Raw genomic sequence first — 15463 nt, 5'->3', positions numbered from 1 at the left:
GGTGAAAGCTATTCCCTTAAGATCAGGAACAAAACATGGATGTCTGCTTGCACTACTTCTCCTCAACATTCCACTAATGAAGGCTCTAGCCAGGAGCAATTAAACAAGAAAATGAAATAAAAGGTAGCCTGATTGAATGAAGAAGTAAAACGATCTCTTTTTGCAGATGATAACAATCTTGTACACAGAAAATTCTAAGGCATCCACTGAAAAACTATTAGTGCTAGTAAAATGAGTTTAGCAAGGTTGCAAGGATAAAGGTTGCTAAGATGACTCTACTACCTGAAAATGACTTGCAAATTCAAGGTAATCCCTATCAACATCCCAGGCAGGTTTTTTTTGGCAGATATTAAAAACTGTTGTAAATTCATATGAAAATTCAAGGAAATGCAACGTTCTGACCAGCAAAAACAATCTTGGGGAAAAAAAAAAAAGAAAACCAAGTTGGAGGACTCACACTTCCCAATTTCTAACTTCCGACAAAGTAACAATAATCAATACCATGTGATCCTGGCACAAGGACAGACATAGGGACCAATAAAATAGGACTGAGTCCAGAAATAAATTCATGCTTAACTGACTTTTGACAAGAGTGCCTAGACCATTCACCTGGGAAAAAAGAATAATCTCTTCAACAAATGGTACTGGGACAATAAATATCCAACATGCAAAAAAAAAAAAAAAAAAAGTTGGACCTCTACCTCACATCATATGCATATATTAACTCAAAAAGGATGAGAGAACTAAATATAAGAGCTAAAACTCTAACACTTTTGGAAGTCTCTGTGACCTTGAATTAGGCAATAGTTTCTTAGATGTGACTCCCCAAAACACAAACCAAACAAAAAATAGACTGATTGGAGTGCCCCACAGAAACCCCCAAAACAAAAAAACTTGGACTTCAGAAGATACTATCAAGAAAGTGAATAGAGAACTTACAGGAGAAAACTATCTGCAAATCATATATTTGATAAGGGCCTGTGCTTAGTCAGTCAGTTGTGTCTGGCTGTTTGCAACACCGTGGACTGTAGCCCACCAGGCTCCTCTGTCCATGGGGCTTCTCCAGGTAAGAATACTGGAGTGGGTTGCCATGCCCTCCTCCAGCGGATCTTACCAAACCAGGGATTGAACCCAGGTCTCCCACATGGCAGGTGGATTCTTTACCATCTCAGCCACCAGGGAAGCCTGATAAGGGCCTATGATCTGGATTTTATAAAGAACTCATAGAACACGATGACAAAAAAGACAAATAATTCAACTAAAAATGGGCGAAGGACTTGAATAGACGTTTCTCCAAAGAAGGTATTCAAGTAGACAACAGGCACATGAGAGATGTTCAGTGTCCTTAGAATTTTTCATGCGTGCATGCTCAGTCGCTTCAGCAGTCTCCGACTCTTTGAGACCCTACGGGCTGCAGCCCTCTAGGCTCCTCTGTCCATGGGACTCTCCAGTATTCTTGCCAGGGAGAAAAATGCAAATCAAAGTCACAATGAGGTGCCACTTCAAACCCACTAGATATGGCAAAATTTTTTAGAAAAACAAAAATATGCACTGGTGAGGATGCAGAGAAACTGCAACACCTGTACATCGCTGGCAGGAAAGTGAAATTGTGCAGCTGCCTGGAGATCTGTCTGGTTGTTTTTCAACAAGTTAAACTTAGAGTTAATGTATACGCCAGCAATTCTACTCCTAGGGATATATCCAAGAGAATTAAAGATACATTCACATGGAAATTTGAGTATACAAATTCATAGAACCATTCATAAAAGACAAAATGTGGAAACAACCCACAACATCCATCAATGGATGGATGAACAAAATGCAGTATCCATCTATCCACACAATGAAATAGGGCTTTTCTGGTGGCTTGATGGTAAAGAATCTGCTTGCAATGCAGGAGAGCCAGGTTCCATCCCTGTGTTGGGAAGATCCCCTGGAGAAGGAAATGGTAACCCCCTCCAGTATTTTTGCCTGGAGAATTCCATGGACAGAGGAGCCTGGCGGGCTATAGTCCATGGGGTCACAAAGAGTTGGACATGACTGAGTGACTAACATGTTCACACAATGGAATATTATTCAGTTACAAAAAAGAACAAGGTATTGATACATGCTTCCAATGGATGAACTTTGAAACATTATAGGAAGTGAAAGAACCCAAATATTCAACCCACATATTGAATGATTCTATTTATACAAAATGTCTAGAACAGGCAAATCCTTAGAGTAGATTAGTGGTTTCTGGACTGGCAGGGTGAAATGGTATGAGGCTTCTTTCTGGGATGATAAAAATGTTCTGGAATTAAGACAGTTGTGATGGTTGTACAACTTTGTGAATATGCTAAAAAAACCCCACTGAAATAGCTTACTTTTAAAAGGGTATATTTCATGGTATGTGAATTCTACCTTAATAAAAAAAAAAAAAGAATCTTCAGCCCCCTACTTATATGACTACTCTAGTGGGCCTGTTACTAATGGGAATACTCTCAACTGAGGCATGCTGAGATGGAATGTTGGGAACGGACTGCTCAAAACATCTACACATACTGATAATCCCTTCAAGTTTATCATATTGATTCATCTAACAAAATATTTCAACAGCTTCCTTACAAATAATGCAGAAAAATTACATTTACACATGTAAAATTATTCTCATCCAACTCTTCCCTAGTGGTCCAATGGTTAAGAATTTGCCAGCCAAAACAGGGGACACAAGTTTGATCCCTGATGCAGGAAGATTCCACATGCCGTAGAGCAACTAAGCCATGGGCCACAACTCCTGAGCCTGAGATCCAGAGCCTGGGCTCTGCATCAAGAGAAACCAAGCAGTGGGTAGTCTCTGTGCTGCACGATGAGTCCCCGCTCACCACGGCCAGAGAGAGCCACCGCGCAGCCAGAGACACAGCACAGCACGCCCCGCCCCTGCGCAGAACGCTGCGTAAACTAGGTAAAAAAATCCTGGACAGATGTAATTTATTACTAAACAGCATGGATTTTGGAAAATTTTTGTACACTCATCCTTTCATCTCACCAAATATTTATTGAGCACTTACTATGTGCAAAGCACTATACTAGGTACCAGAGATACAGTGGGAAGAAACACAGTTGAATGTCCCTGTGGCTGTGGAGCTGACATGCTGGAGGAGGTAGATCAACCATAAACAAAGGCATAAGAAAGTATCAGAGAGTGAATGGCGATCTTGAAGAAAATAAAATGGAGTCACTCATTTCAGGGCCCGAGGGGGCATTGCTAACACAGATGTCCCCACACTTGGCTCCTATCTGGAAACTGCAGGAGCCAACATAAAAATATCAAAAGAAATAGCATCACTGTTCCTCCCCTGGAGAGTATGAGCACGCTCTGTCTCTGAAACATACACAAATGAAATGGGTATGTGATCTCCCAATCAGCCTTCCAAACACAAGTGGTTGAATAAAACTCGACAACACAGCTTTTAAATTTTATTATTTATTTATTTTAATACAAAGCTTTGGCATTAGCAATTTTATGAAAAAATAAAATGTACTAAAAATAAATGCTTGTGTGGCATGATTGGTAAATGATGCACAAAAATAGGTTCTTTTTTCCTTCAAGGCAATCTGTCAGAAAGCAGTGTTTTTCCTTCTTCAAAACCATTCTACCCTATGGAATAAAAGGAGAAAAAGAGAGGTCAAGAATTAGTTAAAGGGTATTTGTCAAATTTTTAAAATAGAAAGTAATTCTAACTGAATGGTGGGCTGGGTTGTCCCCAAGTATTTCTGAGAGCAGTTTGGTCAAACCAGTAAGCCATCAGCATTTCCTGAATTCAGCAGCTTCAGATCTGAGGTTAAGTGGCTCAGTCACTTAAAAGTGTGTTAGTACTTCAAAAGGAAGGCAGGGGAAAGTACAGGTTAACAGCATTTTGCTTAAAAATGTGGGGACAATTATACAATTTACAACTTTTCCTGGTTTGAACACATGTTCTAAATGCCAAAGGCCCTGAGATCTGTAGCTGCTGTCTTTAAAATATGCTCTCCCTTTATACCTCAAACAAACATGTCTTTATTTATTTTGGAATAAGATTTGAGGAGTATGGACTCCCAGGGATATAAGGCTTTCTTACAGGAACCCCCGGCTCTTATGTGTGTGTATTGCGTGTGTGTGTCTCCCTGTGAACCAGGTGGCCTGGCATCTGAAGTTTCCTGCATTCCCCTCAGGCTAATGCTGCCCCTCTGGAGCCTCTTCCTCACTCCTTCTAGAGTCTGGTTCATTGCTCTGGTTTCTGTATACCATATCTTTCTTCAGCTCTGCTCTCTTTTCTCCCTGGTGAGTTCCAGATCCACAGTCTGGATCCAAATCACTTACTCTCTGGTCATCACACAGCTCTCAAGCATTTCCTGCTTTATCTCTTCCCCATTGTCCTGACTTTCTCCTTCAGCTCTGTATTTTTCCCTAACCTACCTTCTTGCTTCCAGTCTCTACCATGCCAAAGCAATTTCTCAGTCATTACCAATTTTCTTTTTACTGAAAAGCCTCAGACATCACCTGCTGGTTACAAACAAAAACACAACAGTCCAAACTCCGCAGTCTGCCTGCTTCCACCACCACCTACAGCAGACACATCAAACCACGCAACTCCCTGAACCTGCCCTGCTTTCTCCTCCCTCTGTTTTAATGATGCCTGGCCTGGTTTCCAGGCCACGTCCTCCAGGAGGAGGAGCGGGAGCATCTCTGCGTCCGTGCGGCGCTCACGCCACACTGCCCTGGCCGCAGGCACGGCGCTGGGTACAGACCACTGAGAGCTGCAGCCCGTCGCCCCGGGGCTCCTGAGGGCAGGCCTGGCGCCTGAGGGGAGACGGTGCCTCAGGAATGGAAGGCTTCTGTGAATGAGGCGCTACACTTGTTTACTACAGTTCATATTTAATACGACACATTGTGTTTATAGTATTTCCTCAGTAGGCATAGGGGCTTTCAATGGGTGAGTCAAGATTTTTAAACTTACTTTTTTGCTTCCTTTCTAAGTAATTATGGGGCTTCCCTGGTGGTTCAGGCAGTAAGGAATCTGCCTGCAATGCGGGAGACTCAGGTTCAATCCCGGGGTGGGAAGATACCTTGGAGAAGGGAATGGCAACTCACTCTAGTATGCTTGTCTGGAGAATTCCATGGACAGAGGAGCCAGGTGGGCTACAGTCCATGGAGTTGCAAAGAGTTGGACACGACTGAATGAGTAACACATGTAAGTAATCAAAAAAAACCCGATGAAGCCAAACATTAAAGGCACGTCTGAAAAATAAAAAGACCAACAAAGACAAGACAGAAGCCCAATCAAAGGTTCTGCTGCTTTTATCTTCTTTTTTGTCACTCAGTTTTTAGAAAACCAAATCTATCTTTTTCAGCCATATCATCTGGCACCCTTAAATGGCCACCTGGAGCAGTCAAAGGAAAGCAGCGTGGAGTAAAGTACTTCTGTACCCAGAAGTACTGGGCTGGAACCCCAGGCCCTCCCTCTGGTGGCATTCCCTGGAGGTCACTCGGCCCCTCTGGGCCTCAGGTTACTCTTTCGTGTATGTATCTCAGGCTCACTGGGGCTCAAAGGAGAACTAAATGCCAAAAGAAAGAAGAAGATTCATGGTGAGGCTGGGGACAAGTATTTGCTGACATTCCTATAAAAAAAGCTGTCTCAGGAAAATAAACAATCAGATATGTATGCCGGTGTGAGCAAGTTATTAGGTTGAGGACTTCCCAGATGGCCCAGTGGTTAAGAATCTGCCTGCCCCAAATGTAAAGTGAATCCACAACCCTGGCATCAAAGGAGTGTGGTGCTGTTGTTAGTCACTAAGTCGTGTCCAACTCCTTGCAACCCCATGGACTGCAGCACACCAGGCTTCTCTGTCCTTCACCATCTCCCAGAGTTTGCTCAAACTCATGTCCGCTGAGTTGGTGATGCCATCCAACCATCTCATCCTCTGTTGTCCCCTTCTCCTCCTGCCCTCAATCTTTCCCAGCAACAGGGTCTTTTCCAATGTAAAAAATGTAGATCTCAGGTGATGCTGGGAAGAGCAAAATAAAAGAATTAAAAAAGAAAAAAAGGATCTGCCTGCCAATGCAGGGGACATGGGTTTGATTCCCAGGCTGGGAAGATTCCATGCGCAACTAAGTCCATACACCTCAACTACTAAGCCTGTGCTCGAGAGCCTAGGAGCCACAACTACTGAAGCCTGGGCACCCTAAAGCCCATGTTCTGCAACAAGAAAAGCCACTGCAGGAAGTAGTCTGTGTACCACAGTCAGAGAGTAAGGCCCTGCCTGCTGCAACTAGAGAAAGCCTGCAGACAGTAACCAAGACCTAGCACAGTCAAGAAAATAAGAGAAGTTATTAGGTTGAGAACTAAAAACTCACAATTCTTCAGCTCAGTGTTTCTCAAACTGCAGGCTGCAACCTATTAATAGATCATAAAATCAACGCAGGAATTCGTGACCCATATTAACAACAAGAATCCACAGAGAAGAAAAGATCTGTACGTAGTAAGGAAAATACTGTATGTAGTAAGGAAAACTGTGGAACTTCTGTTTCAGTCATACATGTGGGAGTACTGGGTCACAATAGAAAATGTATTACTTACAGTAGGAGATGATTTTTTAAAAGTTTTAAAAACATTGCTTGACCCTGAAGATTCTATAAGGGGCAGTCAGCTGAGGCCCAGACCCCTCTCCTTGGGTTTTGATCTTTCCTAGGAAGGGATCATTTAGGACAGACAATTCAAGAGGAACTCTGAGAACTAGAAGGAATCTTAGAACTTCTATCTGACTCAAGATCTGTCTCCAAACAGCTCCTGCCTTGCAGTTTCTGTCTGAAAAAGCAACTCTGGCAAGCTCATTAGCTTTAAAGACAGCTCATTTTCACTGAGGGACAATCCTTACTGGCAGGAAGTTCTTTCTTACATTAAATGGAAACCTACCTCCTGTAGATGTCTCCAGAGCTACATAGGAAGTATTACCCTCTGTAGGCACTGGTTAGTCACCATGGGACCATTCTAAGTATTAACCGGGGGCAATGTGGGTAATAAGAGTCCCACAGAGGAGTAAGATCTTGGTAGGCTCACAATAAACAGTAGCTGTTCTCACCTTTGAAAGTCCTCCAAATACTTGAGAACACCTCTTGCATCACCTCAGTCTCCTCTTTTCTAAAGGTACATATCCCCAAAGTAAGAAATGATTAAGTTTTCAGATACTTTTATACTGAAATATGTCAACGTTCCTCTTAAAGACCTTGAGCAAAACAATTCAGAAATACTGAAATACTCTTAGTAGAGAGTAAAACAGAAACATCAATTCCTTTGACCTGGCCTATATATTTCTACCACTACAACTCAGGGGAGGACAGCTCAAAAAGAACACCAAAGCCCAATGGACTTGCTGCAGAGCTAGGACTTCTTGGTCTTCAATTAGGCTACAGGATTTCAAATTTGCTTCAGTGCTGTCATCAAGTCAAGAACATCAGATTCATTTCCTCCTGCTGAGACTGTCTGAATCTTAAATGCTAGTCTATACCCCTCTGCAAATCTCAGAACATGATTTCTATGCGTCAGAATTCAGGAACTAAGAAAGGGCTGTAGAGAATACTTAGCTGAACCACCCAGTCAACTCAAAATCTCTCCTACATCATCCACGTATCTTATAACTTATTCCTCAAATAAAAACATTTCAAATAAATATTTACTTTTCTTATACTGAGGGAAAAATAGATTTATGCAAACGTAAGCTGGTAAACATTGAGATTAACATACTTTGGGAATTGAAGTTCAATATAACTTGTTCAGTCGCTCAGTTGTGTCTGACTTTTGTGACCCATGGACTGCAGCACAGCAGGCTTCCCTGTCCTTCACTATCTCCCGGAGCTTGCTCAAACTCATATCCACTGAGTCGATGATGCCATCCAACCATCTCATCCTGTCCCCTCCTCCTCCTGTCCTCAGTCTTCCTAGCATCAGGATCTTTTCCAATGAATTTGTTCTTCGTATCAGGTGATCAAAGTATTTGAGCTTTAGCTTCAGCATCAGTCCTTCCAGTAAATATTCAGGGTTGATTTCCTTTAGGATTGACTGGTTTGATCTCCTTGCAATCCAAGGGACTCTCAAGACTCTTCTCCAGCATCACAGTTCGAAAGCATAAATTCTTTGGTGCTTAGCCTTCATGGTCCAACTCTCACATCTGTACATAACTATTGGAAAAACCATAGCTTTGACTATATGGGACCTTTGTTGGCAAAGTGATGTATGCTTTTAATATGCTGTCTAGGTTTGTCATAGCTTTCCTTCCAAGTAGCAAGCATTTTTTAATTTCACAGCTGCAGTCACTGTCTCCAGGTGATTTTGGAGCCAAAGAAAATGAAATCTGTCACTGTTTTCAATTTTTCCCTATTTGCCATGAAGTGATGGGACCAGACGCCATAGTCTTAGATTTTTTAATGTTGAGTTTTAAGCTAGTTTTTTCACTTTCCTCTTTCACCTTCATCAAGAGGCTCTTTAGTTCCTCTTTGCTTTCTGCCATTAGAGTGGTTATCATCTGCATATCTGAGGCTGCTGATACTTCTCCCAGAAATCTTGATTCCAGCTTGTGATTCATCCAGCCCGGCATTTCCCATGATGTACTCTGCATAGAAGTAAAATAAGCAGGGTGACAATATACAGCCTTCATGTACTCCTTTCCCAATTTGAATCAGTTCATCGTTTCATGTCTGGTTCTAACTGTTGCTTCTTGACCTGCATACAGGTTTCTCAGGAGGCAGGTAAGGTCTGGTATTCCCATCTCTTTTTAAGAATTTTCCACTGTTTGTTGTGATCCACACAGTCAAAAGGCTTCAGTGTAGTCAATGAAGCATAAGTTTTTCTGTAATTCCCTTGCTTTTTCTAGGATCCAATGGATGTTTGGCAATTTGATCTCTGGTTCCTTTGCCTTTTCTAAATCCAACTTGTACATCTTCAATTTCTTGGTTCATGTACTGTTGAAGTCTATCTTGAAGGATTTTGAGCTTGCTAGCATGTGAAATGAGTGCAACTGTGCAGTAGTCTGAACATTCTTTGGCACTGTCTTTCTTTGGGACTGAAATGAAAACTGACCCTTTCCAGTCCTGTCACCACAGCTGAGTTTTCCAAATTTGCTAGCATATTGACTGTAGCACTTTAATAGCATCATCTTTTAGGATCTGAAGTAGCTTAGCTGGAATTCCAACATCTCCAATTAGCTTTGTTTTTAGTGACACCTTCCTAAGGCCCACTCGACTTCATTCCCCACAGTGTCTGGCTCTAGGTGAGTAATCACACCACCATGGTCATCTGGGTCATGAAGATCTTTTTTGTATAGTTCTTCTGTATATTCCTGCCACTTTGTCTTAGTTATCTTCTGCTTCTGTTAGGTTTATACCATTTGTGTTCTGTACCGTGTCCATCTCTGCATGAAATATTCCTTTGGTATCTCTAATTTTCTTGAAGAGATCTCTAGTCTTTCCCATTCTATTGCTTTCCTCTATTCTTTGCATTGTTCACTTAAGATAGCTTTCTTATCTCTTCCTGCTCTTCTTTGGAACTCTGCATTCAAATGGGTATATCCTTCCTTGTCTCCCTTGCCTTTCACTTCTCTTCTTTTCTCAGGTATTTGTAAGGCCTCCTCAGAGACTTAACTTAGGCACAACAAATGTTTGGGAGGCTAATATATAAAAATACATTTACCATGCATTTATTTGCTTCTTTGACTACTATCCTGTTTATGGATATGTTTAGAAGTTTCAAGTTTCAAAATTCACTAGATCTGTTTATAGTATTAAAAAAGTAAAGCACAATTAGTCATGATTGAGTACTTATATAGTATATCATCACAATAGAAGGTGGTGATCCCAGATACATGGACTTTTGATTAACCTGAGTTAAGTAACTAGCGTCAAGCCCTGTGTGAACATGCAGAGTGTGGTGAGGGAGGCAGAGTGCTTTCAACCCCAGGTAAGCAGCAATCCATGACCCATGGAGGCCTGGACCTGCCTGGGCTCCACAGCCCTGCTTTTGTATCTGGCCACAGATCTTGCTCACTGCTTAATCTTGCTCACAGGGTCTCACCAGTGGCTAGACTGGGTCAAAATCTAACTGACATCACAGTACACAAGTTCAGTGTACCACTGTCAGAAAAGTAAACTATAATAGTAGGTAGAAGGTATAAGGTGGAATTTACTAGTAATATCCAGACAAATCATTAACATGTGAAAAGACAGAATCTACTCATATAGAAGACCATCTTAGAAATGGATGAGGGTACCCAGAAAAAGACAATCTTACTTTGACTGCAATTTTTGGTAAAAATGAAAAGGGAAATAAGACATTTCAAAGAATTAATGAAGAATCATTATAAATTTATTTGCTAAAATAAACTTTTCAGAATTAAAATTACATAGGAATTTTTCATCAATATTCTTGACAAGGAGACATTGAATAAGAGTGGGTATTTATTTATTTATGTTTTGCTGCACTGCATGGCTTGTAGAATCTTGGTTTCCAGACAAGGGATCAAACCCAGGCCCCCGACAGTGGAAGTGTGGGGTCCTAACCACTGGACTGCTGGGGAATTCCCAACCATTATCTTTTTTTTCAATCCCCTAGAATTAAAATGGACTTTAAAAAATTAAGTACTGTTACAAAAAGTCAACACATAAAAGCATATGAGAGAAAAACATCATCTAAAATTTTTCTAAATTAAGAAAATCACCATTAATAATTTGGTCACCATCCTTTTATCCATCCGTATGTACACACACACACACACACACACACTCTCTCTCTCTCAACTTCTCTAAATGGAATTATGGAAACTGTCATTCAGAGTGGCTCTGACTAAGACATAGAAATAACAGTCAAGAGAATAACTGTGCTCACAGCCCTCTACAAAGGCTACTGGGAGAAGGGACGGACTAAGACATGGATCTAAGACCTATGACTCAGCTTCGGAGTCACGCATGCGTTTATGAATGGAACTCTAACTTACAACAGGTAACATGTCTTCTGAACATTCTCTAAAACATCTAAAACATGAACTGAGCACCTGGCCAATTCTGAGTGGCAGCAAGGTGACTCTTAAATTACTTAACAATTCCCTAAAAATGCCCAGTGTGCAGCTACTTGCTGTGATTGGTTTTTGCTCATTTGTGAAATTTTAAGAAGTAGGTTTACATTATCATCTTGTCTGATGGGTTTGTATGGGAGTAAGCAAAAGAGGTAACTTCAGGAGAAATAAATATTTCCCTCCAAACTGAGGTTTGATTACAGGCACTCGTGAGCTCTTATGATTCTGTATTCTATTTCATGGAAGAAAATTAAATTCATTTGCCAAATGATAAAGACAGATGGCCATCTTATTCATAGAACTTTGAAAGAATCTCAGAGGAATTGTTTTGGCTAACATTTATTGAGCACTTATTATGTACGAGGCACTGTGCTAAGCACTTTATATGCTAATTCTTAGAACAACCCTATGATGTACTTCTACCATTATTCTTGTTTAATGGATGACTAAAATGAACTTCAGATAAATATTATCTAGGTCTCACAAGAAAAATATGGAGGAGCAGGTAGTCATATCCAGGTATGTGTGACTCTAGAGTCTGAGCTATTAACACTGTGCTAGGTTGAAGTAAAACTGCATCAGGTGGGCCCAATAGAAGCAGCTAGCTGGTGACCTACTGGATGAGGTTGAGACTACTCATCTCAAGACTGAAGACTGCCAAGTGACCATGACGTCCTCTCAATATGTAATATGTAAAGGACGGCAAAGGGTACTTCTTGTAAGTATCTAGCCAAAAGATCGGGTTAGGGGGAATAAAATCATGCCATTGGAAATGAAAGTTTCTTGCCCATTGTTTCTATAGTTGGACTATGAGCATTTAATTAAATCAATTACATGAGCTTGGTTGGTTGTTACTAATCAACTAAAGTGCCAGGACATAACAGAAAACAGAGAGCACAGGAACTCCACCAATTCAAGTTCAAGTTTCAGCAGTGTTCCAGGGATGCTTTCGTCTTGAATTAGTTTTCATGAATATTGCTTAAAAGAAAGGACTGAATAACATCCTAAAGTAAATGCCCCAAGTTTAATGCATAACAAATAAAGCCGCCCCCATGGAGACAAGCTATCCCCATGGAAGGCTACTTCTGGAAAACCACTGGATAAAACTGAACCTCAACAGTCATCCGGCCCAAATTTTCCATCCAACAGCTCTAACAAGTAAAACGCAGCTTCTGCCTGCACTCCTGGTCCAGGGCACTCCCAACCCCCACAGCAAACCGTCTCACTGGTAAGTAGCCTGCTGACAGATGTTCTTCCTTTTACCAAGGTGAAATTTTGCCTATCTGTAACCTGGTCTTCATTTTGTCCTATGAAAATACAGTCTATGCTTATATTTTTCTTTCCTGATCATCTTTCAAATATTTAGAAGTCACAGGTCTTTCTGATTGCTTCTTTCTTGCAGGTTAAATATCCATGTTCCTGTGACCATAGGCCAGGGTGCCAGTTCTCCACCAAAAGCTAAGTAGATAAATCTCCAGGTAAAGTTTGATGAGAAAGCAGCAAAGTGGGGCTAATCCCATCAGTGATCAGGACGTGGTGATTCTCTACATACTACAACTGTACTGGTTTCCTCGGCATTTGTTCCGTCGCCTACTTACTCTAACCTTGTGGCTGATGAAAGCCCCTAGATCTTTTCTAAAGTGAACACAGTGAACTCCCAGTCAGTGTTACTGTTTGTGATCCCATCAGGCTCAGTATGAAATTGGTGGAAGCCAATTCTCATGATCTTTATGAAAATGACATATTTTCTTGGGATCATTTGGCACATGCAATCCAAAAAACAATTTGTTACTTACTCATTAGCATTCAAGCTAGCTGTGGCTCTGATGATCATGTAGCAGAGTGTGAGAGCACTGAGGAGGCCAAAACTGGCAATAATAAACCATTCTTCTGTTGACAAAGGAAAGGGAGGAAATCACTCTGGGGAGAAGACTTAAGTCAAATCGATGTCAACATTTCCCTCAAATGCAACGAAGCAGACGTCAACGAAGGTGTAAGCCAAGACTGGCACAAGGAAGTGAAGCAGGAGGAGGTTTGCCAGAGAGCTACTAAGTGGAGAAGGTTAGTGGGAGTAGTGGTGAAAGCTGCAAGGCAGAAAGGAAAGCATGGCCCAAACATTTCTTCCAGTTAAGGTCCTGAGGTCTGTGAGAGGTGTGGCACCAAAAAGTGTGCAGTAAAATATGTATATAAAATGGCACATGGACACAGGTTTTAAAACTGGTAAATGACAGTAAAGTGGACTAGCCATACTTATAACCTTTTTTTCTTCATCTGTCACTTCTGCATGGCTGTGTCACTCATTCCTAAAGAAAGGCTTAGAAATATGGAGCAGTGGTCCCCAAAGGTCTCCTGGGTACTCCAAGCAGTTCGCAGGCTGGCTTCCATGGCATTCTCATCTATGTTCTTTTTGTCTATGAGTGGGTTTACTTAAGAGTCTTTTTTAACAAGGACATCTTATTGGTGTCTCCTGCAAAGAAGAGGACTACCCTTCACAACTCCACCACTAAGAAGCAGCACTGGCTGTTAAGGCTTTATTAAGCAGAAGTAGAAAGGGAAAGTTATTCACAAGATACTTGGCCCATCAAAGAGATGAAAGCTTATGGTACACAGAACTCTAAAGGTTTTTTTTTATCTAGTCTCTTTCTAGATCTAGGAAATCAGTTAATATTTCCCCTTGATTTTTCAAACTCTGTATCATCAAGGTAATATTTCAAAAATAGTATTTACTGAGAACCATAAAAACAACCTGAGAATCAATCTGACTTCCTAAAAAGTTTTAACTATAAAATATTCCCTAAAGTATACACAAACTCGGACTGGTTTAACAAAGTTTTACACAGTAAAATTCCCTGTACATGTGCATTTATGCAGAGAGAAGAAATTTATACTTGGAACGCCAAATGTTTATATGCGAAAGCTATGTGTAACATGGGTGTTTCTAATCTGCTTTCCAGGGATCCTACAGCTATGCAACACTGGGTGCGCCCACTAATTCTTCTAGAAAAAGGTTATTATACTTTCATCGAATTTTAAAGGTGGTGATCTTCAAAAGGTTAAGAAGAACTGTTCTTCAGGATTCCAGGATGCTGAGTTGTTCTATAAACATTTCTCTGCCCATCTTGGTTTACATTATTAAAATGCACAGCAAGCTCTTTCTTTTTAGATAACAGTGCAGCCGCTGCTTCTTGGAATACAAATTCTTCATCAACAGAGTGAATTTATTAGGTTTTTCTTTAAGTCAAAATAATAAACATTCAGGAACCCATGTAAAATCCACCATTTTTAACCCCATATATTTTAAGTTAGGAAAAATGTATACTGGCATTTAAAAAAGATTGAGATGCTGGTCATCAATTTCAAGAAGCTTAATATAGCATTTTAAATTTTTTTCTTCTTAAGACTTTTTTATACATGATAAGCAGACTAACTTCACTTATGTCTATGTTTCCAATTTTGAACAAAGCATCCAGACATGCATGGCATTTCAGTTATAAAAATAGGTAACCAAAAAGAAGTCAACACCATCACCGTAACGCCCAACGGGCCCAGAGGCATTTCGGCACCGATGCACGCGGCCAGGCCCGGCCGCCTCTGTCCTCCCCAGTGAGTGTTTAGCACAGTGCCCTGCAAACTGGATGCTGGCTGAATGCGCTGCAGTCACTACGGCGCTACAGAGCTTTGAGCTGAAAGGAGAGGCAGCTTTGGTCTCATTTAACCACATGAATTTCACTTTAGCATGTACAAATTTGCTAAAGGTGATTAATTTGACACATGAAGTAATATTTTTTATCATCAAAATAAAAGATTTTGAAAGGATATTTCTATATAAAATATAATGGGATAATTACTTAATGTAGTAGTAGGTGCTCAATAAATGTTGATCAATGAAAGACCTACCAATAACTCATTAATAAACAGGCAACCTTTGTCTCTTTTGTTATTATTACATCATTAAAAAAAAATCTAGCCCATAAAACCTAAATGTCAAAGCAGGAAAACATGAAATGCTGTTAAAACAAAACACTGGGAAATGGTAAGAAATTAGCCAAAATGTATCAAAGAATAGCTTTACTGATTCTATAACTTAATGAACTCTCCTTGAGTTTAAACAAATGAGAATAAAACATGCAAAATCATTTTCTAACAATTTTTGGTTGGTTTAAAAACATGTATAAATCAATTGAATAGACCACACAAGTCTTACTACTTAAGGGAAAAGCCTTTTTGTAATAGTTTTATCCATTTTACTGACTCCCAGAAGTTGAGAGGAGTCCCATTAGGGTTAGGGCTTGAAGCTATAGGCAAGCACAGCATATACTGAAAAAGGCAGCACCAGAGTGGTGATGAGGAAGATGGGGTGAAAGGTTGTTAGAAGAGAATA

General features: G+C 40.5%; 1 protein-coding gene across 2 annotated transcripts in view; it reads right to left on the bottom strand.

Moving 5' to 3' along the window:
* Positions 1–3450: 3450 nt before the first annotated feature.
* The window catches only part of RNF130 (ring finger protein 130), a 141975-nt gene continuing 129962 nt past the window's right edge, over positions 3451–15463 (bottom strand). Inside the window, exons 8-9 of one of the 2 annotated variants that reach the window (XM_070460609.1) lie at positions 12879–12972; positions 3451–3640 (exon numbers count right to left, since the gene is read on the bottom strand). In XM_070460609.1, the coding sequence (XP_070316710.1) occupies positions 3625–3640; positions 12879–12972 (110 nt within the window). In that variant the 3' untranslated portion in view covers positions 3451–3624. The remainder of the gene's footprint in view (positions 3641–12878; positions 12973–15463) is intronic. The other variant, XM_070460613.1, reaches the window with a different exon arrangement.

Source organism: Odocoileus virginianus, chromosome 3, assembly GCF_023699985.2.
Source record: "Odocoileus virginianus isolate 20LAN1187 ecotype Illinois chromosome 3, Ovbor_1.2, whole genome shotgun sequence".
In the NCBI taxonomy this organism is placed as follows: domain Eukaryota; kingdom Metazoa; phylum Chordata; class Mammalia; order Artiodactyla; family Cervidae; genus Odocoileus; species Odocoileus virginianus.
Note: the sequence above shows the minus strand (reverse complement) of the source record. Positions and strands in the feature narration are given on the sequence as shown.